The sequence below is a fragment of the Betta splendens genome, chromosome 4 (assembly GCF_900634795.4).
Source record: "Betta splendens chromosome 4, fBetSpl5.4, whole genome shotgun sequence".
Classification (NCBI taxonomy): Eukaryota; Metazoa; Chordata; class Actinopteri; order Anabantiformes; family Osphronemidae; genus Betta; species Betta splendens.
In genome coordinates this window covers 2,885,036-2,909,020 of record NC_040884.2, presented here as the reverse complement: position 1 = coordinate 2,909,020, position 23,985 = coordinate 2,885,036, and the positions used below count along the sequence as shown (strand labels likewise).

The 23,985-nt window shown below is 43.4% G+C and overlaps 1 protein-coding gene across 1 annotated transcript; it reads left to right on the top strand.

Moving 5' to 3' along the window:
• The first annotated feature begins 539 nt into the window (after window positions 1-539).
• Window positions 540-22,649, top strand: LOC114853593 (formin-binding protein 1-like). The gene is made up of 15 exons (XM_055508180.1): window positions 540-699; window positions 14,630-14,745; window positions 15,589-15,639; window positions 15,778-15,925; window positions 16,932-16,994; window positions 17,429-17,533; window positions 17,642-17,770; window positions 18,128-18,274; window positions 18,361-18,600; window positions 20,579-20,688; window positions 20,818-20,950; window positions 21,067-21,161; window positions 21,321-21,487; window positions 21,587-21,642; window positions 21,805-22,649. The coding sequence occupies exons 1-15, from the start codon at window positions 676-678 to the stop codon at window positions 21,943-21,945; spliced, it is 1,725 nt and encodes a 574-aa protein (XP_055364155.1). The 5' UTR covers window positions 540-675; the 3' UTR covers window positions 21,946-22,649.
• Window positions 22,650-23,985: the final 1,336 nt, after the last annotated feature.

The window sequence follows — 23,985 nt, the reverse complement described above, 5'->3', positions numbered from 1 at the left end:
AATGGTAACAGAAATCCAAAAAGCTATATCCCTTGAACAGACGTTAAAACGTGAGTATGCTAGTTTACTGTGGCACACAACACAAAAGGATGTACATGATATAGCTGGAAAAATGCAGCAAATTAGGACAGACTCTAGTCTGAATATTATTATAGTAAAGGCAAAAGAGAAAAGAGTGTGAAGACCGAAAGGTTTAACTAATTATATTGAACTGTTTAATATAGATGCTCAAAAGAAACACAGCGCAACATAGAATATTCATAAAATGAATGTATGTATGTATGCTGGTGTGTGTGTGTGTGTTTTATTTTTTGCTAGAACGAATAGACTTGGTCAACATAACTATATCCTGTGTGTATCATGCAACACGTATAACAATACGTGTTTTCTTGTGTGATCCTTTTTTGCAAATAATTTTCCTCTTTCCTTGTTCTTCGTTAGGGTCTAAAACGTTGGGATCCACGCCCGCTCTCGTGTTTTGGCCCCCGCGGTCCCCCGGTGTGTGCGGCCCTGCGGGTTCAGCAGAAGAAGCGGGAGGAGGGGGAGGAGCGGAGGAGGAGCGGTGCTCGGCGGCAGACCGTCAGTCAGGAGAACCCGAGTCCCAGCGGCAGTTTGGGAGCGTCCGACGGGGAAAACTGCTTCCAGAACGGGAGAACTCACAAGGAGGAATCCGAAATGAGTTGGGGAACGGAGCTGTGGGTACGTTGACCTACTCAAGCCGTTGTTTGTGGACATGTGTCCGTTGTGTGTGAGAGAGTTCTGGCGGAACCGGGTGGAGGGAAGGTGCCGCGCTACCTTTTAGCTTTGTGTGGAGCGGTGGCGCTAGCCCGGGCTAAAGCTAAGGCTAACCCGCTAGCAGCTAACTCACCTCAGCGGCTGTGACAGCGGCGGAACAATAGGCAGGTCCGCGGACGCCAGTCCGGGACTCCGCTGCCGGGAGGGGTCTCCCCGAACCCGTCCGCTCCCGGAGGCTCGACGGCTTAGTTTGACGCGTAACTTGCAACTTGTCTCGGTTGTTTTTTGTTTTTTTTGGTCCGTGTCACACCCTGTTTCACCCAGACAGGCTGGCAGGGACTCCCGGTAGCGGGGCGGGGACACCGGGACAAGCCTGGTTGGAGAGATGGGTCCGGTTCGGCCTCTTTGAAACGAGCCTTAAGTTCGGCGATAAGACGCTTCTTTGTCTTTGGTTTCATGTGATGGGAACACATGCTGGTTTGAACTAAGCGAATCATCTATAGCCACCTATCGTTTGTTTCCTCCTGCCACGACCAAAACAATAGGTTTGATCATTAAAGTCACTCATCGTGGTCTTCTTTAGCTCACACGTCACAGCTGATACTGGTCCTTCAGCACCGCACTGACTGTGATCTTACTGTTTTAATTAGATTGACAGTAGGCTGAGCTCGGGTTTTGGGCTGTTGGCCCCTCCGTCCAGCTCCAGCTGACCTCCTGATCTCCTCTCTACATGCTGCTTCAGAGCCACGGCTGTTTGCTTCACTGTGATTCATAAATATTGGGTAATCGTGTACGCAAGAATGCAGATGTGGTCCGTCTGGATTTCAGTGTTTGTGTGTGTTCCAGAGCCGCATCTTGCATTCACGTTTTCCATTCACTTCTGGAGACGCTGCATTGCTTTTAGCTGAGTCTTTACGAGGGTTGGTGTTCTACAGTTTGCACGAGCTTCCGTCACACAGTGTGAGCATTTATTCATGAAGCACTAAAGTTTAGGAATTACCTTTACGTTACAGCAGAAAATTCCCTAAAAGCTTTGGGATATTTAAAAATGGATCAAACCTCTGAATACAAAACACAAACAAGGTGTTATAAGATCCTAACTAACTTACTAAGAAGCCTAATGAGGTACATTCATCACAGTTAGACCCATAAAGGACTTTAAACAACACCGTGAAGCCTTTTCTTCAGTCCTGTAGCGAAAGAACGCAGCCAACGATCCGATGAGTGTAGTCAGTGACAGACCGTCATAATCCTGAGTCCGCTGATGAGATTAATTTGTTGGCTGTCTGATGTCAGATTAGGGATTATCCTTCGTATGAAAAGATGTGCAACTGTTGGTTGGTTGGTTGGTGTTTTACACATGACTGGTTTCTAATGTCAATCCCTTTTTTTTTAAAAGCAGCTCTGAGTAAAGGTTCCTCATGTCAAACACAACAACCAGCAGCACATTTATGGTCACATACAAGCAGTGTGACTACTGGCACTGGATAACTGCATGTCTCTTATATGATAATGATGGTTGCTTTAAATCAATCTGCCAATATTCTGTTCATAGTATATTATTTGTTAGTGCCTTCACGGTCTGTTTATCCAACAAAAAGATTTTTTCTTTAAATATGCTTAAATAGGATTATGGACTGTGAAGCCATCAATAATAAGCCACATCTCCCGGCTGTTGCTTAAAATGGCCTGAAATGGTTCTGCCTCTGTTTTATTTGAACGGCTTCCAAGATCTGCAGAGAAAATTGATCCTGTAGATCAGAAGAAAAACGCTAATGTGAGAGGAATGTCTGGCAAAACTAAAGTGCACTTTTCTTTGTGCATCTGAAGTGTTTATCACCTTCCTGGCTGGATCAATAGACAAACTGTTTAAGCTAAAAAATCTATACATAGGTATTTTAGTCAATATTTGTATCCTTGCAGTGATTAAATATAGCTTGGCGGGCTTTTTTCGTTCTCCCTCTCTGGCCTTTGAGACTTTACAGAGCAAGCGAGGAACATCCTATTACCATGCTGGCTTCCTGCCCTGTGAGACGCGCACACACACAAAGTGGGAAGTGTTTGTCTGAATTAAAGCTCTGTCTGCTTTCCGCATGTGTGCTAAGTGCCAGGACGCTGCACGCTGTCTGCTTGAGGTGAGCTGGAGGTGAGCTGGAGGCCAGCTGGGTGGAGCCAGGTCTGGGTGAAGGACTAGAGAGTGACAGGCGGCCGTCTTCCCGGGTCGGGCAAACTGAAAGAGAAGGATAAGTGGGCAGAGGATGGAAAGGTGGTCAGGGTTTAAGCCTGACTGGACCTTTTGGTTTTACCTCAAGACCTGTCAGCTGTCAAGTGCATGGAGACTTTAGACCCATTGTAAAGGCTTATTCGGGGCAGTTCGCTGCTTCTTCCTCTCTTCCAGAAGAGGGGTTTTACTTTTCATGGGCTGTGAGGATTTGAAAAGACCTAGTGGATTGTTCCCAGACCTCTCCTGTGGGACATGTTGGAGAACAGGGGAACTGGAGTCACGTCTGAATAATATGATCCTGGAAGAAAAGGAGCTGTTGTATTCTTGGCACCAGGTGGCTTTCCGGCACAGACGAGGGCATTTTTACAGTTTCTGGCTCTGACCTCTATAGATGTTTTATCAAGAATCAAGAAATAGTGTAGGATCTATGGAATTAGTGTTGTCCTGTTTATATAGTAAATGTATAATGAGAACATACTTTCACTAATATTAATTGTTTCTTTGCAGCACATATAATGTCAGTTATTATAATGCTTCAAACAAGATTTTCTGGTGATGAAAAGGTTCCTGTTAATGACACAGTGGGTGTGGATGAAGTCATGTCGAAACTGAGGGCACTGACCTAGACTCGACAAGCTGTTGGGCCCAGTGTAGCCAACCCTGTCAACACATTGTGAGTGTGTGGGGACGTGTGAGTGAGAGAACATGTTTTCAAGCCTGGAAGTGTGAGAACAATTGCTGAAGCCCACATCAATTTGTGTACATAGTGTGAGGGCGGATGTCTTTCCTAATTAACAAAATTGTGCTAACGTGTCTCCTGGAGACTGGGAGGATGATGAAGGGACAGAGGAAGAAGAGAAAACAAGGGAGGGGCATCTACTTATTGTGGCCAAGGGCGAGTTGAAGAAGATGCAATGGATTAGATGGAATAGGTAAAAGACATTTTAAAGACTTTTAAGGCTTTTACTACAGATTAGGTTTATCTATAAAATGTACAGGGTGACTGCAACATGTAGCAGTCATTTATTATAATATCTGTCCTCTGCGTTCTCTATAAACATAATGCTTTGGCAAAAAACAACTTCACCTTCGCTGCGTGCAAAACATATTTTACATAAAATGAAATACATTTTATATTGTGTCCATCTGTCTTATGACTTTGTTGCTCAGACTCGAACCTGTTTGTGCCACGAAAACACGCGTTGCTCATCTTAGCAGCATTTTTTAACCACAGGCTGTTGCTGTGAGACAGGGGCATATACAGACAGCTCCTGTCCCTCAGTCACATCGGATCCATTCCTCATGTACATGTTCTATGTCACTGAACAAAGGTCCAATTAAAAACCCTAAACAAACCTGAATGGTTGCGCTAATACACAGAACTCCAAGTTATTAAATGCTGTGTTATGTTTCTGTAAGAACATCTTAGGGGCCAGTTGTGCACAGAGAGATGTCAAGTGTTTGTGGCTTAGATCACCCTTATACACAAGTAAATAAATGATAGTAATGTATCTAGGTAATGAACTGGAGCCTGTAAAAACCACTGGCTGCCTTTACATTAGATTTATTAACTTCTGATGTTATATACAAGACAATGCATTTATCAATCCACTAATAATTTATTTACAAATGTTGATTTATTATCCGAATAATTTGTAATTGCAGCCCTAAGTCATACGTAATGGTACAAAAGCAAAACAATTAGCTGTCAGTTGAATGGATTTTCAAAGACAAATCCATATTTCCATGAACATCTATAGTTCAACACACAAACAGTGCAGTCTGCAGTCTTAGCCTTGCGTTTTTTCAGACTCTGTCCCCACTGCTCTTTCCCTCCCTCGCTTCCTTCCTCTTATCCTCCAAGTGACTTGCTCCCTGTCCTCCCTCTGGATGGAGTCACAGCTGTATCCACCCATCCAGCTGTTTGGCAGTCAGGCTCTCTTGGATTCAGACACATCATACCTTTACGGCTTTCAAAGCAACACAGTGAATCCTGGTTAGACTTGTTTTCTGTCTTGTTAAATGGGTCAACCTCTGCTAACACATGGCTCTGTGATCCTTTTCTTTGCAATAAAAGGAGATATTATATTAATGCACTATATGTGCTGTCATTCTTGATTTGTGCTACTAATCCTGTAAAACAGGCATGACTTAAATAGAAAGGCAGTGGTCGCTGTTTGAACTCTTCTTTGCACACTCTTTGTATAGATACAGAAATTTACAAATTCAGTCTGTGTATTTTTATTAGCAGGAAGTAAAAACTGAATCATCAGAGACAGAAACTGATTCATTCCTCTGAGTCGTGACTCGTCCACATGCAGGGCTTTGGTCACAGCTGCAGCTGCATTCAGTCTTTCTGTCTGTTTGTTAGTCACTTACTTTATTAGGCAGTGGATAAAATCTGAGGCTTAAGGAACCAGTGTAACATGATGGAGACAGAGCTGTTCAGCGGCGGCAGGGCTCTGCTTGCGGGTTGATCATTACTTTGCTAGCTGGCGAGTTTCTGTTGACCACAATTAAAGTGGTAATTATGTTTTCAACATGGCTGTTGCCCCTGTGGTAAACCTACAACAACATTCAGATGCAGTGACGCAGAAGGGGGATGTCCTCCAGCTGATGCCCTTTAGTCGTTGTGTACTAAACATGAGTTGGCTGCTAAACCTGTATCTGCTGGACTGATACTATCTGCTTTGTGAATGGACACTATGCTGAATGACTTGAAGGCCTACAGACGACTACTGCTGACTTGTAGATTGACACTAGGAGCACGTAAACGCGTTTACTTGAGACCTCAGATTACTAGTTCAGATCCATCTTCCAAGAGACGTCATTGAGTCTCTGTACCGACGCTTCCCTTAGCGACCAATGTTGGAGCACAGAAAGTAAAGCGAGCACCTTTTATGTTCTCCCTTTGTTTGTGTTTGCCATGTAACCGTAAAACATTAGCTGTCTTTCTCGGGTCAAACTGTTGACAGTTGCGGCCCTCCATCCTTCCACCAACCCTCTTCATCTCCTCCTCCCTACCATCCCCCTGAACCAGCTCTGCTGCTTCTCCCTCGGGATCAGGCAGCATTCCCTATCACAGACCCCTTTCAAATACGGGGTTTCCCACAAGATAAAATAGGATGTAATTTAAAATTGGTAAATGTCACAGAGCTTCAAATAGACAGTACAGTAAGTGTAGCCGCTCTCTGGGCCACATGTGGGAAAAGCTGCTGATTGATTAAACTAGTTGTAGTATTCATGAGAGGGAATATACAGTAATTTGAGAGTTTTGAAATGTCAGTTTTTATTATTAATAATTATCAATGAAATTGATGAGCCTTTGCACCCACATTAGTAAGCATGTAAACATTCTTCTCTTGTTGTCTGTTTATTTGACAGGAATTTGTACAAACAATAAATATAGTCTTGACAAAGGTTGCAGAAGCGTGACTAGGACAGAACCATCCCCTCCCCCACGGGTCTCCTGCTTTTCCTTTCTGTCCCCCTGCTTGTCGGACGTATAGTCTGTTTGTATACGAGGAAACAATGTCGCTTCCAGCAGTAGAGCAGTTTTCCCAGGCTGTTTATTTGGCTGATTAAGTTTCAGGGCCTAATAAAAAATCAGCTCTGTTTTGCTCATTCACACCATCACTTACTAGCTGCTGGTTACCTTGACAACCTGTCCAGGAATCACACGGTGTACCCCCCTGGTCACTGCGGGTACCCCAGGCTATAACATGTCAGATAGACAGCGCAGTAGGAGCAGCAGGCCACCTCCAAGCCCAGGCCGCTTTCTGAAGCCATGCACATGTTTACCTTTTTCAAAGAAATGAAAGGAATTTGTTATCGTTTTATTTGAACAGTGGGAGACATATTTAGAGTCTTTTCTCTCCTCCTACAACCTGAGACTTGTTTTGCCACCAGGGACTCGTAGCTTATACCCTTTCACATTAAAATGGCGACAGGAGTCTGCAGTCTGACTCGGATTCCTGCATTTGTGAACCAGTTTATACCGTCTGTGTGTCTCACCCTCATATACCAAAGCTCTCCTTAGCTTTGTCTAGACAAAGTCACAGATGCAAACAGCAACTCTGTCGGGTATCAGGGTGTGTGGTGAGACATCCTAGGACAACACAACCACAGCTTACCTTCCTTTTATTACAGTTACTTGCTTTAATGCCTTCATTAAAATATAAAACAAGGTATAAAACACCTTTCATTCTGTTGTCTTATGATGTGAAGTTAATGCCTAATCCATGATACACATGACTAGGGAAGCGTGCTCTGTTGGCCGGCATGTGTTCTCTGCTTTTATACAATGATCCACTGTCAGGAGGTCACATGCATGCCGTCATGCTGTAAACTAAACTAAGTAAAAAGGAATTCTGTGAATCCCCACACACTTAGTTAAGACTCGCCTGATGAAAGGTTTGCATTCATTCATGTTAAAGAGACAGGACAGAGGCATAAATCTTCAGCGTAAAGTGAGCGAGCCACCGCGAGGAGACCGTGCGGGCCTACAAACCGCTGGGAGCCTCACACCAAACCGTGACTGTGATTGTAGCACTTGAGCTTGTGGTTAGATAAATCCGGCATCCTGTGGCTTCCTCTCTTTTAAATAGAGCCCAAACGTGGAGAATGCACACATGGTTTGATGATACATCTCAGTGGATTGTTCAACAGATACTGTAGTCATCACATCCTGTTCACATCTGTGACACACTGGTTGAATGTGTGGGCAACCACTGCGACTGTCATCTGTGCACGTGCTCATCACTGACTTTGGATAAGCTCCCAGTCAGTCAGTAACACATGCAAGAAGCCGGGTTAGCTTCTGAAAACCAATTACCTTTTAAATGGATTCCTATTGTATCAATCACTTTCCTACTATTAGTAAAATAAACCTGTCAAACTCTTAAAATGTCATTTAACAAATAACCACACCCGCCTTAATGAACACGACATAACTGTTTACCCAGACAGTTTATTACTTTTTACTTGTTCACCTAATGCTGTAATTTTCTGTAAACTGGGCCACTAGGGAAAAGCTCAGAATAAATTAAGGTATGTATGTAAGTTCTGTTTGCAAGTAAACAAAAACTGTTGATCATTTATATATAGATGACTTGCCACATTTATCTTTATGAAACTATATACCGTAACAGTTGGATTTGCCAGAGTACCTACATACATTCATTACTTATGCTAAAAACATCAGACCCTCAGCCTCACGTCTGAACCCATAATGAGCCAGTGTTCTCTGTTTCACACTGTCAGGATCTGATAGTGACCCAGGAAATCCTTTTGGTGACCTTTTAGTAGAAAGCCGCCCCAGAAACAATGGTCCTGGTCACGTATATGAGACAAGGAGGGTCAGACCTAGGAGTGGTTTTCAAGGGTACTTGTACGTGACAGTTTGTCCGTATGTGTCCACAGCAGGTTTGGGGCTTTTTATTTTTTGACAACAATCATAAATTAGTTTAAGTCCCAATTTATAAAGTCTAAAGATCGATAGTTGCACTTTAGCTGCTGTCAGTGACTTTGTAGCTGTTGGTTGTTTGGTTTGTGCAGGAAGCAACACGAGTCAAGTCCGTTTAGGGCCACAGCATTCACCCTTGTCATGCAGGGAGAACAACTTTACTTCTTTTGTTGTGAACATTTCCTCTGATGCAGTTATGTCATCACTGGGGCAACCTTGTGATTGATCTGAAAAGGTGTGAAGTCATGCTTGGTAGGCGATGATCATATTCTAGGTGTGATTAATATTTTTCACTTTTTTGCTCTTTCCGTCTCGCTTGTCTAACCAGTCTGTCAGGATGTGTGTGCGTATGGGAACCAGCAGGGGAGCAAGACAATAGTGGGGATTAGGTTGCTACCAAGCCTGGCTGGCTAACCACAGATAGGAGTGCCCGGGTGTATGTGTCTTCATGATTTCACTCTCAGATTATGTTATGTATAACTGTACTGTTCTAGAATTAAACCTTCAGCTTTTGGAATGAGTGAGTGTTTTCTGCAACTCCACTTGACTGAAGGCAATAATGTACTTGGTGGGGTCAAGTGTGATTGACTGCTTAAACGGGATTTCCATCAGTGTGGTGATTTTAGTGAGACCTTTTGTATGAGCTTTCATGTTTAAATGCATAGCTTCAAGCGCAATATTACTGACATGAGCAGGTGGCTGCAACAGACCAATGAGAGCTGTTTTCTTTTCAAGCAGTGTTTGATGTAAACTCTGACATGGCAAGTACTCGATGGCTTTAGTTTCACTCAGCCTGTCCAATTATATAACTGCAAATGGCTATAACTGCTTGTCTGAAACGTGATGTTGCGTGTGCATATGTGAGGTTAGGATTACAGCAAGGATTACGCCTCTGCCGTTAGTAGTAGTGGTGGTGAGGGTAAGGGGCCAGGGAATGTATTATGTCAATGGTGAGACCCCACTTTGATGTAACCACAAGGCTGTGTGTGTGTCCTTGTGGTTACATCGAAGTATGGCCCAAAAAACCTTGTTTTTCTGCCAAAGTGTGTGTGGTTTGCCTCTGCACCTGTCACTCTGTCTAGCTTGTGGAGCTGTCACGCGTTCGGTCACATGACCGTGTGCAGTACTACCACGTTAGCCCGTGTTGCTGCACACGGTTTATAGATTTACAGGGTGCGTGTTGTCCCAACAGTTTCATGTTACATATTTGCCATTTTGTCAAGTTTTGCATAGAAGAGCTTTTGTCCCATGGTGGTATTGACTTAAAATGACATTGTTGTGTTAGTTCCTCTTGAAACTAGAAACATTTGTCTAATGATTCTTGCAGAGGTAAAAGGCTCAGTGAAATGGTTTTTCAGTGGCATGAAGGCCCACTATTGTGCGTTAAGGGTAATGTTTAACTCGCCAGCTCTTACCTGGACGCAGCTTTTTTTCTTGGCTCTTCTGGCTTAAAGTTTTACTGACCACATGATGGACCCATTTTTGTGTTGTTGGCATGTCTGTTTTTAGCCATTCATGGAAACAGCTGTTATATCTTTGCAGCTGCTGTGTAAACTATTTATTAGCAGTTGTCCAGTGATTGTACGTTCTGCATTCCATTCGGGCCTATTTGCTAAGAGTTTGGATATTTTCACCTGAACTGTATTTGCAGGCTCACAATGAACACAGGTGCATAAATCTATATGTCTGAGATTAGACAAAGGGTTGAGCAATTCAACCATTGAACAAAGTGAAAGCAAACATTCCACTGGAGCCAAGAGAAGTTGCTGTATAGGTTTTTTCTGATACATGGTAACACAGAGTAACAAGTTCACAGCTGCTATCAAGGTTTAAATGAGTGCACTGAGATAATCCTCCAAATTACACAGGGGACGAAAGGCCCATCCATTCACTTCAAGCTTTTGTCAAGTCCTTGTATTTGTTGCACCATGACTCCGTTGAACAGTTCACAGGTTCCCACTTGGCTCATTTCACGATGCAGCGCCAACCTAACGTATTATGTGACTATGGTCATAGTGAGCGTCCTCAGTAAACACCACTTAATGAGATCTTACTGTGAGCCACAGGACTGGTTCTTTCTGTCACTTAAACAGCTATGGGTCACATATTTCCTCTGCAGGTTGCTGTATATAGATATATATAGATATGTGAGTGGGGCAACATTACAGCTAGTACCTTTTTCTATTTCCACATGAAAAAATGGGCAAATGTAGGTGTGTATGGGTTCAGATGGTGTTGATACTATTACCTACGCTGCTCCAAAAGTGGGCCATGTTAGGATGAGTATCAGCAATCAAGTGTAATTGGACTGTTCAGACCCACACCGATTTCACACAGTGTCTGGATTCATAGTCCGTTACCACTAACAGAGGGTGGTCTGTTAGTGTCTGCTAATCTGTCTAGCCCCCCCCCCCGCCCACTGGAATATAGTTTAGTGTTTGGTCTTGGCTATGCAGCCAATATGTCTGTTATTGTCCTACAGTCATCAAACCTGTCAGACGTACTAACTGGGAGTCAGCTGATGCTCCTGCCTGCTGAGCTGTGAGGGGGATGGAGTCAGCAGTCTGCCAGCGCTCGTGTCTGTTTTGTCCATAGATGGCAGTTGGAAACGTTTCTACACAACCTTCAATTAACAAAGCCAAGTCAATCCAAATATTTGCTTGTCAGCAAGGAAAAGTTAAATAAAATGCATAGGTGTGAGACTGCGAGCCGGCTTTCTGGCACCATTGTGTCTAGCCTAATCTCATATAGTCAGCTCCTTCAACTACAGCTCATATTGCTTGTTTTGTCTGACCAGCAGCCAAAATCTGGAAAATTAACGCCTTTGTTAAATTGTCCAATAGAATGAACATTATCTTTACATTGGGAAATATGAAAAAATTAACATTGAGCATATATTTTACTTATTCTACCAAGAACTGATGTTCTAAAATACATTTGCTCCTAATTTAAGGGTTGTCCAACACATCAGTTAACGCTAGTTCAGCAAACCTGAGCTGAAAATGCTAAGCATAGTAAAAAATAAATAAATACATTGGATTGTTGATGCGATAAAGTCATAAAAAATACAAAGAGATGCTGCTTCAGATAAAATTTAAATGAAGACCATTGAGTTGTTCAGGTTATTAATGAGGAGTTGATGTACACACAGGACTATATTAAATGTGCTTGGCAGGGCAGGTAATATAAAAACCAGCCCACCTCCCCCAGGAAAGTAAATCCAGTTAGAATGAAGCTTTAGACTGAAACCATCGGCCTGTTCCCATCCGTCTCTCTTCCTACTTACTTTCCCCTTGTTTTTCCTACCTCCGTCTCCCCCCCACCCCCCACCTCCCTCTCACTCCCTCCTCGAGCGCTCACGCACAAAGCATCTCTCCCCTTTCACATTCTTGGAAGAGACCTTCTTTTCCTGGTTATTTTTCGAGGAAGATAAACACCAGTAGACGCAGTAAATGCACACGCTGTGCAGACGGAGCCTGGGGTCTTCAGGCTGATGCCGGTGTTTCAGACAAGTTGACATTTCCCACCCAGCCTCTCTGTCTGCAGTGTGTGCATGTATGTGTGTTGTGGAATGCCACAGCGTGTAATTAGCCTATTGTCCTATCAGCATTTTCCATGCTAATTAACCGTGCCCTGTTTTAAGGAATGCACTGAGGCTGTCGGGCTCCTTGGTTGGCTGCGTGTGTATACAACAGATTCCACAGTGGAATCTCCACACAGGGCAAGCTGAGCCCACGCCTGGGAGCTAAATGCTTTATTCTCTGAAGGATGAAAATGGATATGAAAGTATTTACTATGGATAATGTGACTGCCCAGGTTCCCTTTTTTTAATAAACACCAGTGTTTGCTTTTGGCAATATTTAGACCAACACGTTTTTTTACAGTAACCTGGTTACATCATGACCTTGCTACCTCTGACTGATCTGGTTCTTTAGACGCATTTAAATTCCAACATTATGACAGTAAGTCAACATTCATGCCAGGACACTGAACAGACGCAGACTTATTGTTGTGTCACTTCTTCCTGTGATTATGTCACAGGATGTTGTGCTGCTGCTGATTATATTGTTATTAATGCGTCTTTCTGTGTCTAAATCAGATCAGCTGAACGAGTCTGGTATTTTATGTTATAAGTATTAATACACAATGTTCAGTGAAAAGGGTTGAAATGGAGCTGGACAAAACTTGTAATGTTGTGTGTATGTTAATCTGTACACATTTGTCAGTGATACATGTGCTTTCTGTGCTCAGGTCACAGTTGATTGTGTATTGACAACCAAGTTAACCAAGCTTGTAGTGGATGAAGCTGGAAAAAAACAAAATATTGTAGTAATCTGTATTTTTATACAAATATACCTGATAATCACTGTAACAGCAGCCACTGTTTGGTTCTTTAGAGACTAGTGAAAACCAGGTGTTGGACTCTGAGGAGACTCTCGCCTGCAGAGCAGGTGCTGCAGCAGCGTAGGTTTCTAAGTGCAGATTCAGGCAGCTGTGCTTTAGGCATCATCATCATCCTCATCCTCCTACTCCTTTGGCTGTGGGCTGAGTGTCCAGGAGCCCAGAGATGTTGTCATTTCCCCAGTGAAGCAGTCTGTGCTCAGCTTGCCACAAACTACAGGATGAGCTCATACTCCATTACTTATTCAGGGGCACCGTCACACAGACTGACGCAACTGCGGGCAGACGGTGGCTAAAAGAGGAGGACTGGCAGCCATGCAGACGCTCACGGGGGCAAACGCAACGCGGCCTGTCTGATTGGGTTTCTGTGCACCGTCCTGCAGAGCTCATACTGCTATTTATACATCTGTATCATTTTCCTACAACAAAATGCACTTGGAAGCAGGCAGCGTGGCGTTTGTGACCATCTTCACTGCTGAGATCTTGTTAAATATTTTCCTCACTGGTGAAAACTGGCGTTTTGCCTCGTTGAGCTGAATGGATGCTGCTTATCCTGCCAGCTCTTGTTTCACTCCACGACTGGTTTAATCTAATCAGGATACTAAACTAGTGGCTGCTTCTGGATTTAAAAACACTAACATTTTTATATCTGACACATTATTTAGTCATTGGTTTCAAGTGAATAAGAGATTATGAAAAGATTTATTACTGATTTTTAGTTTTGGCTCTAGAAAACGGAAGAAAAATCTAAATATAAAGCATATGTGTAGTACAATACGAATGTGAGATATGAGACTAAATCTTTTGAATTTGCCTTCTGCCTTTTTGTCTTTGTGTCTACGCTTTCACTCCTGCTCAGAATAACCAATAAGCAGGGAGGTCAGCCGTCTCACACAGTCTTGTATTTCCCTTGGTGACCCATAATTGCTTGGGTCCAGGCCTTGGTTTGTGTTGACACACCAAGAACTACATCGTTGTAATTAGGACAACACACATGGGATCATCACTGCTCTGGTATCTGGAGTTAGAAGGACTGGGTTTCCTGTCTGTGTTGAGAGAGAACATTGTGTCATTCATTTCGGTTTCGCAGTGACTAGCATATGCATCACATCCTTATTGCCTTAAGTGGACTATTCTAAGGGGAAGCTTCAATCTCCAGTGAGCCTGGAGAAGCAAATGAGCAGCACCTGCCCTCAAACAAAGCACTTAATGACCCCCGAAACTGCAGTGAGCAGCAGATAAGACTGTGTTTGAGCCCCAAAGAGCACATGTACCACATTCATTTAGTTTTTTGCTTTAAATCTGTTTAGTTTTTAGCTTCTTACTATAGTTTCTTGATTATTCCTTGAGAATCAATTTGTGCAAAAACTGCTTCAATATTGGGTGTTTAATTTTCCTTTTTTTGGCCCTTTGAATATGAGTAATTCTAATTAGCGTGTTATAGTGAATTTATTGTAACTGGTTCTGGATTAGTCCTGCTACTTGCATAGGTTCAGAACCTGCTGAGCCGTAGAATCCAGCAAGTGTTTGTACAGGCGGCAGACAGGAAACACGGTTACCCCTGAGTCACTAGCAGTGGGACATGTAATTTATGAATAGGTGCTGAGTAATTCAGATGGGCAGCTCAATCACATGGTTCTAATTTTAACACTGTCATTTCCATTACTGTGTTCATCCATTCTTTGAATTTTTTCTTTACTGTTTGTTGAGTGCTTTTAAATTATTTGTGCGTTTTGTGAGTTTAGTTTGTTTGTTTCTGTCCTCTGTCCCGATGAATTACATTTTTCCCCTCTTGTCATTTGCAGGACCAGTTTGAGAATCTGGACAAACACACACAGTGGGGAATCGACTTTCTGGAGCGCTATGCAAAGTTTGTGAAGGAGAGGTTGGACATAGAGCAAAACTACGCAAAGCAGCTCCGGTACATGCACCCACACGCACAGCACAACACAACACAACACAGCTAACACACACAGACACGCCTCTGCTCTATTCTGGTCTCTGCCTTGTTCTGTCATGAATAACCTTTTCACTTCTGGATTTTTCCGTTGTCTCAGATAATGTGGCTGCTTCATGAATTTTTAGGTCTATGGTCAATTATTAAAACAAATAATTGTCTCTGTATCAGATTTTCTTCACTTTCCGTACTTCGTTCCACAAAGTGCCAGGGGCTCAGCTGTTTCTTCACATTTTGATATGTTGGTTACACACACACACACACACACACACACACAGTTGCCTGTGGAAAACCAAACCGTAATGGTGGCGTGTGCAAACATTTGGTCACTGAACTGTCAGCACTTGGTGGTGAAGGTCGTTATTAATATTAGTATAGTGGGTTGAGTTGCAGCATTGATACTGGGAGGATTACATATAAACAGCAGCAAATAGTTTCCAAACTCACCCAAGTCCATGCGTCGTGACCTAAACCTACTAGACAGGCTTAAAATATACCAGAACCTGGAGTGATGTGCAGAGTACAAGTGCGTGTGAATAGTTTTTTTGTGTGGTACAGAGGTTGTACCCTGTTCGTTAAAGTGCACATATGTGCTCTCACCCATACATTCCTCTGCTCTGTGGCTAAATCATTAACCCACTGCTTATTGTAGTCTTTTGTCGGAGCCTGAGGGAAGGAACGGCTCACTCTGATGTATAAATTTGTGATTCATTTTTAATAACACATGACGTGTGTTGCGTAAATGCGTGCACTGTCAGACTCTCGTGTGTTTACCCGTCTCTCTACTGGTTCTGTCTCTTATCTCAGGAACCTGGTGAAGAAGTACTGTCCAAAGCGTTCTAAAGATGAGGAACCGAGGTGAGTGGAGCAGAGTGGTGCGTTGGACTGTATTTCACGGGTTAGCGTGCTGGACGTTTGTATCTTCTGGTGTTTAACAGTGGCTTTGATGAGATCATTAACCCCCTGATGTAATACTGATGCGTCTCTGCTGTGCAGGTTCACATCATGTCTGTCGTTCTACTCCACACTGAACGAACTGAGCGACTACGCCGGTCAGAGGGAGGTGGTGGCAGAGGAGATGGCTCACAGGGTGTACGGAGACTTGATGCGTTACAGCCAAGAGCTCAAAGCTGAGAGGAAGCACGTGAGTATGCTGATAGTTACGAGCCTACCGTTTAGTGAATACTAGTGACACATTTAACGCATCGCTCGTTAAGACCTCATTCCCAACGAAGCCGGTCCGTTGCTGCCATGAAACGGCTGTTGCTGTCTGCCCACTGTATCCTCTGTGACTCCTCGTGTGCATTTGCTTTACCCCAGAGGAGGAGTATGGATGTGATGTTGACCATCTGTCCTTTATTTGCTCCACCATCTGCTTATCCACTGGAGGAACAGCGCCCTCTTCCTGTTGTCTGATGTAAAGCAACACAGCTTATAACAAAATGAGCAACAGTGTATTTACTGTTCCATCATTTGTGGATTTCATCACATTAATGCTGCTGGTTTGTTTGCTGGCAGTGATAAGTGTGTGGATTTGTTGTGGGAGCTGTTGATTTGCCCTCCTGTGTAGACGTTGCAAAGGACTAAGACTTGCTTACTGAAGCAGAATGGAACAGGTTCTGTGTAATGGTTTTAGTAATAACATTCATGTCATCTGAACCCTGTCAACATCCTGTGTCTCTCTGACAAAGACTAGATAAAGTGTATTCTCTGTGTGATGACAAATGTGTTGTGAAATGAGAAAATTATTGCCAGAGTGTTTTTTCCACTGAATAGGCAATATTCTAACCATTTGAGGCAGAAAAGTTATTTGCTTAGAAAATCAGTTTGTGAAAAAGCCAACGTCCTTAGTCGGACTGCTGGTTTTCAGGAGATTGTAACCATGTTTCTGTCAGAGCTGTGTTTGTTGCTCATGGAAGCAGATCATGTGACACAAACCAACTGTAAACAACTCTCTGGAACTGGATTTTATCATTTATCCGTTTCAGTTGTCTGTCCCTCTCCACTCTCAGCTCTTTGAGTGAACTGTTACTGTCCATGTGACTGTGAACCAAATGTGCTCTATATATTTAAATGTATTTTCCTGTTGTTTTCTTGTGTGTGTGTGTCTGATGTGTGTCTGGTGTGTGTGTGTGTGTGTAAATGAGCAGCATCTACAGGAGGGCAGGAAGGCTCAGCAGTATTTGGATCATTGCTGGAAACAGATGGACAATGTAAGTGAGGAGGAGGTGAAATCAAGTGTGGTGTAATATTTTCTGTTTGGGTCAGAGCAGCTGCACTTTTAATTCATGCCTGTGATCAGGAGAAATAAAAAAGATGCTAACAAACATAACTTTAGGATAATAAGGAATCTTTCCTTAGAATATAGTTGGTGCTACAGCATTATTGGTTTCTCATCTGAGCTTTCAGTGACTTTAACAGTGACTACAGAGTGTCTGGACTGTGTCCTTTATTTGCTAATGTAACCCAGATGGCTGCAGGAAGTGAACTCTGTCTCTATCTCTGTTTGATTCTGCTTTACCCTATGCATTTTGTTGTCTCCCATCATCTATATATAAAACTGGAAATTGAGGATGAACAGGTTAGTCTTCAATGCATGATGTATTTTTAACATTGTCACTTCCTTTTTCTTCGTTTCTGCTTTCAGAGTAAAAGGAAGTTTGAGAGAGAGTGCAGGGAAGCAGAGAAATCCCAGCTGACCTACGAGCGGCTAGATAACGACATCAATGCCACCAAGTCGGAGGTGGAGAAGGTAAGAAGCTCCCACCTGCAACCTCAACAGACATGTTCTTCAGGCTGCAGTATAGTAAAACTGTAGCTGGGCCGCTGGGCTAATGTTATACTGATGTTTATTCTTCAGGCCAAAGCCCAGTATTACCTGCGGACTCACACGGCTGATGAGAGCAAGAATGAGTATGCTGCACAACTACAGAACTTCAACGCAGAGCAATGGAAACATTTCAACAACGCCATACCACACATCTTCAAGGTAGGCCACGAGGCGAGGCTGAAAAGTAAGCAGAGGCTTCTTTCTAACACTTATACCCGTTCATTCATTTTTAACGGCTGGACATGACTTGACACTAACAGACTGTTGGTTACGTATTTTTTTTTTACTGGTGGCACTGGCCCTTAAACCAGTGTCATGTTTAGAGAAAGTGCGGCTCGCTGTGATGGCATGTTTAACTTAGTGGCTTCTCCCATGTTAACCATTACTAAAATATTGAGTAGGCTGGTGATGTCCAGGAAAGGATCTGCTTACCGGGACAAGCTGTTTACCAGCCCAGTTTAAGTGTCACCATTAACACTGCAGTCAGTGTTTATTTCCTCATCTGTTCTGTTACAGAACCTTCAGGCCATGGACGAACGCCGCACAGTAAAGCTCGGTGAGACGTATCGGACCTTTGCTGAGGTGGAGCTGAAAGTCATTCCCATTGTCTCCAAATGTCTAGAAGGGATGGTTTCCGCCGCCAAAGCTGTGGATGAGCGAAAGGTGTGTAACTTTGTGACCATGAAGAGAGAGAGAGAGAGGTTTTCTTTCTTGGTCCCACACCTTTCACGTGTCCACGTCTGCCCCAGGATTCAGCCATCGTCGTGGAATCATTCAAGTCAGGGTTTGAACCTCCAAGCGACTTCCCCTTTGAGGACTTCAGTCAGAATCTCAGCAGAACGGGTTCAGATGGGACCATCAGCAACACACCCAAAGGAGACAGAGACCGAGACCGGGACCGAGAAGGGGGCTCAGTGCCACGGTCAGACCCAAAACACGCCATGAGCAGAACCAAAAACAAGCTGTGGCTGTTTGGGAAGAAACCAAAGGTACGTGAGAAGAGTGGCCTGAAATCATTGCACCTAATCACAGCAGTTTAGTTTTTTCTCTCTGAGTGTATTCTCAGCAACATCTACACTCAAATCTTTTTCCCTTGTTGGACCTTGGCCCTCTTCATAAAGACTGATTAATCATTATCCATCACTGCTGGTTTAGGTTGGCGCCACCAGCTGCCTCCCAGTATCAGGAGCCAGTTTTTTGAATAGTGTTTCTTATTGATCATCTTGGTTTCAACATATTGATAATGTTTTCATAAAAAAGGGCCATTCTTTACTCTATTGGTATAACTGATCATTCAAATAATATATAAAATATTCCATTGGCCATGCCATTGAGTTCTTGTTGACAACAAAATCTTTTCTTACTGTGTCATCCTGACCAGCAACTCTGTCTCCTCTTCCTGCTTCCTACTAGTGCCCCTCTGCTTCTCCACCCCCTCCACCTTCCTCCTCCCGTTCCCGGTTCACCTCCCACCGTTTCCCTTCATCCCGGTTCAGCTCTGACAGAGTGAGCCACTATCTGTCTGAGATTAGTCTACAGACTCCTGTCCCCAGAATTCACCAGAATTTGAAAGGCCTGAGGAGAGTGGTGAGAGAGGGCATCGCAACGTAGTGTGTTTTAGTAGAGACAGGTTGATGTGGTGACTTTATCCAAACCTATGCAGTGTCTGCAGCTTCTAGACAACTATGAAATTAAAAATAAGGTGCCTAAATGACCTTTAAATATGGTCCAATAATTCAAATTTTTAAGCTTGCAAATTAGACTTTTAGATATTAGTTTTTATTTTAACTGAAAGCTTTGCAGACACTGAACACTGATCCTTTCCCTCATTCCTTCTTTTCGGTGTGCTTCTTTCCCTTCTTTCACTCATGAGGCAGTTTTGTGCTCCAGTCACAAGATGGAGGATCCCTGGTGACGGATGGTAAACAGCACAGTCTGTATGATGGAGTTCTTTGCATTTTAAGCATGATAGTTTGTAAAATGTGTTGCCAACAGGTGTTGGCCTCAGTTTGGTGTGTGTTGGTGTGTTGGAGCAGCTCTGCTAACAGCGCATCATGTCGTGAAGCAGATCTCTGTGCTTTCAGACACTTGTAAATAACACCTGGTCGCAGTGTTAGGCCAACGCTTTCATTGGTGTTTATTAATGGCGCTTTTGGGACGACCATCTGTGGTTTTCATCTGTCACAGAACAGATGGATGAACTGACAGGTCAACAGCTGCTGGATTTTTGCTTATGACATTGTCAAACCTGAGAGATTTATCGGTGACAGTTGAAGTCGTGTGCAGTGTCACAGATGCATCCGGATGTCTGTTGGCATCTGGATGCATCGTGGCGTACTGATCCGAGTGGTTTTTCATGCTGACCGACTGGCTCGTTGGACTGCGTGTTTAACTTACTGACCACTAACCCCGTCCCGTGTGCTTTGTGTCTTTGCTGTAAATGTTAATGCACCAGTGGTCGGTAAAGATGGTAAGTGATTGATTGTGTGTATAGATTAGTCTCAAGGAGACTGTGCAGTGTAGGAATCTTTTCATGTGTCACCATGTAGGACTCCGTTTAGTTTCCAGATACAGTTATAAACACCTAGTTTCTTCTTCATTTTTCTAGTAATAAACCCAAGAATACTCCCTGGTGTCTCAGGTTCACAAACACTAGTGCAGCACTTTGCATAATTTATATTAATTATAAATGGAAAAGCTCTGTGAACATAAACCTAAATGGTGTTAGAATATTTTGGCATGACATTTGAACATTTCACCTACTATAATATTTGGTGGATTATACGTCTGTGACGCCGCTGATTTAGGTGATTAGGTATTTATTCATTAATTTATTTAAGTACGAGTGGAGATACATGCGAGTCACACCGGTGCAGACATCTGGGTCATTCTCCCACGTCGGTCTGTGTTGACACCAAGTTAATTTATAGACTCCAGTTGATGTAGAATTCTGTTTCTCCCCACTAGGCACCGTCTTTGGAGGATTACAGTCACTTGCCTCCAGAGCAGAGGAGGAAGAGGCTGCAGCAAAGGATCGACGAACTCGGCAGGGAGCTGCAGAAAGAGATGGATCAAAGGTAAGATGCTATAATAATTTCTTACCCCAGGGTAAACTTCAGACTGAATGATTAATTCACTAATCAGGGAAAACACTCTCTGCATAAACAGCTTAGGCTCAAGTACACGTTTGTGTGTGTTGTTGCCAGAGATGCCCTGAACAAGATGAAGGATGTGTATGAGAAGAATCCTCAGATGGGAGACCCCAGCAGCCTGCAGCCCAAAATATCAGAAACCATTTGTAACATGGAGAAGCTGCGCTCTGAAATCCACAAGAATGAGGTGAAGGATTCAATTATTACTAGTATATACTAGTGTAGCTTTTTAAGTCAGTTTCCTGTTGATTATGGAATGTATGTAATTGTATCACATGTCTTAATGTCTGACTCTGTCTGCAGACCTGGTTATCGGAGGTGGAGGGAAAGCCGAGCTCCAGAGGAGAAAGAAGACACAGCGCTGACAACCACCATCACACTCCACAAGGCAGAGAGAGGTGAAAAGGCAAACTCAAGAAAATCGCATCACAACTCCCTTCCACTAACAATGATTTTAAAGTACACCGTCTGCTACACACAGTAAATCTTCTTCAGAAGAATCATTAACAGTTCATCATTCACACACAAGTTCACGTCTGCTGTCTGTTTCCCATCAGTCCTGAGGGCAGCTATACAGACGACACCAATCAGGAGCATCACACACCTCATCGCCGCCCCGGTCCCCCACAGCCGACCCCCGACCCCCACGAGTTCGACGATGAGTTCGATGACGACGACCCGCTGCCCGTCATAGGACACTGCAAGGCGCTGTACTCCTTTGATGGTAAAGGCCAGTGCCACGTCTCTCTGTTACCGAAGCCAGAACAGTTGTCATTGATCAGTGGATTGAGGCTGTGTTTCTGACCTCACTGTTTGACTGCAGGTCAAAACGAGGGAACGCTGGTGATGGCAGAAGACGAGGGTAATGGCCACTTGAATGTCCTGTTTAAAAACATAACTTTGTTGAGAGTTGGTTGAGAAGATGTAGATCACAACTACATCATTTGAACATTCACCTATTGGATTATAATAACATAATTTCAGAGCATTTACATTGTGGCCATTAATTTGAAAAACCTCCTTGTTTCCTGTTGCATCTAGGTGTTGTACATCATCGAGGAGGACAAAGGCGACGGCTGGACGAGGGCGAGGAAACAGAGCGGGGAGGAGGGCTACGTTCCCACGTCTTACGTAGAAATCACCATGGAGAAAAACTGCAAAGGTGCTGTCACCTACATCTGAAGCCACACTGTCCTCTCCTCCGCCTGTCTGTCATAATCCCCGTCTGTGCCGCTTGTTCTTCACATAACACTACAAAGGAAAGAGACATCGTCCCAACACCTGCATGGACACTCATCTGTTCACCTTTGCATCCCATATCTTTACGTTTGTGTCTGTTTAATCATTCATCTTCATCTTCCTCTCATCTGTGGAACCTGTGATTCAGAGGTGAGTGTCCGAACCCATGATGCTTGTAGCGTGTGGGGGCATTTGTCTGTATGTGTGACTTGTCTTTACTGCTGTTTGAGCCAATGTCAAGGCTGCGTCGCTGTTTATCGATCAAAGTATTTGATTGTTTTATGTAATATATAACAATTTATTTTTATTTTCAAGCTTTCTCTTAAGTGGAACATTTTAAAACTACGATTTTAAGCGTTCTGTTCATTGTCGGCATCATTTGAAGTAAAAGGTCTTCATTCCGTTTTAATTGTACTCTGTGCGTGTTTGCGCAATTTTTCTGGGCTTTTCGTTTCATCACACTAAACGTAAACATACACTTACAGAAATTTGTCTGGTTTTATAATTGAAGGGTTTTTATCTTTCTGTCACAAAGAATGAAAACTCCACGTAGCAGTTCCCACAGAATCCAACTGTACAAAACTAACTCGTCCTGGTGTGGTCAGAGTTGGATATTAAATATTAAATAAAACGAATGGCTAGTGCGATCCTGTATTGTTTTTAATTTCAACTAAAACCAGGACACCAGAGAAACCTGGATAATTAGCTATAAAATTAGTCTCATGAGCAGCTTGTGTTTAACGTTTTCATACACTCATTCATGCTGCTGGATTGTTAATGCTTCACAGCACAGATGTCACATTTAACATTTGAAATGTAGTGTGAAATCAGTAAAAAGATGAATGTTTTTCTTTTATAAGCAGGGTACACAAATTTATTCATGGCTAACGTCACGTGACTAAAGGACTTACTCTGGGAACTGTCCTGTGTGGGTGGATGGGTGCGCTCGTGTCCTACTGTGTTTTAGTAACTGGATTTCTCCTCTATGTGACTGCAGGTTCCTGAGGGCGGCAGGGTGGCTGGGCGCTTTGATTGGCTGGTGGAGGGCTCACGCTGACCGCTGGTTTTTGGTGGTGGGGGTGAGCAAGAAGGAAAGTAATCAGGGGAGAAGAGAGAGGTAGAGAGGGAGAGGTGGGCTAAGAGGCCGGTTTGCATGTCTGCATGCTCACATTTCCATGGTGCGTCTGCATTTTGGCTCCTAGAGGAAGAAGGAAGCATTGTAGGTAAAAGGGGAGATCCAAAACCATGAAAAGGCAATAAGATGAGAGACAGGTTCCCAACTGTGCATCCATCAGGGTAAAGGCTCTAAATGCAGTTTGCCACATTCTCACCAGTATCATGAGGTACAAGGTGATTTTTTATCGTGACGACACCTGCTGCCTGTGACCTCACTGATCAGGGTGTGGCAGGAAATGAAACGGGAGCTGACTGGGCTTGAGATGTTCTTGCATGAAGCAGTTCAGCAGCAGCTTCCTTCCTGATTTACTTCTCAGCAAGAAGTAAATTCTCCCAACATCATCTCTGCCTTTTGTGATATACATTAGTGACTCCTGATCAGAGGAAGCCTCATCCTTTTATGTAACTTAAACATCTGTTTTCTAAAGCACAGAGCTTGTAAATGCTATTTTCTTGCCATCTCCCCAGTTTTGCCCATGTTATATTTTTTTGATTGTTTGTTCAGTGCCTCTTCAGAGAAAACCAGCTGAATTCAGACTGATTATCAGGGTTTGTTGCCTTTAAGGGTCAGTTCCGCTTGCAGGATTTCCTGACACTAACTTTACCAGTGGCGCCGACCCGACTCACGCCTGTCATCATAGGTATCTGTGCTCTGTTGGTGATGCCTGCCTGAGCCACTCTGGTCCTCATGCCTGCCTTCACCCTCATACAGTCGCATGTTTTAACATGACATTGTTGTCTCCCAGAATGATCCTGTGTTTCTCCCCGGCTTTTTAACAGCAACTTTGTGTTTGTGCGTGTGTAACC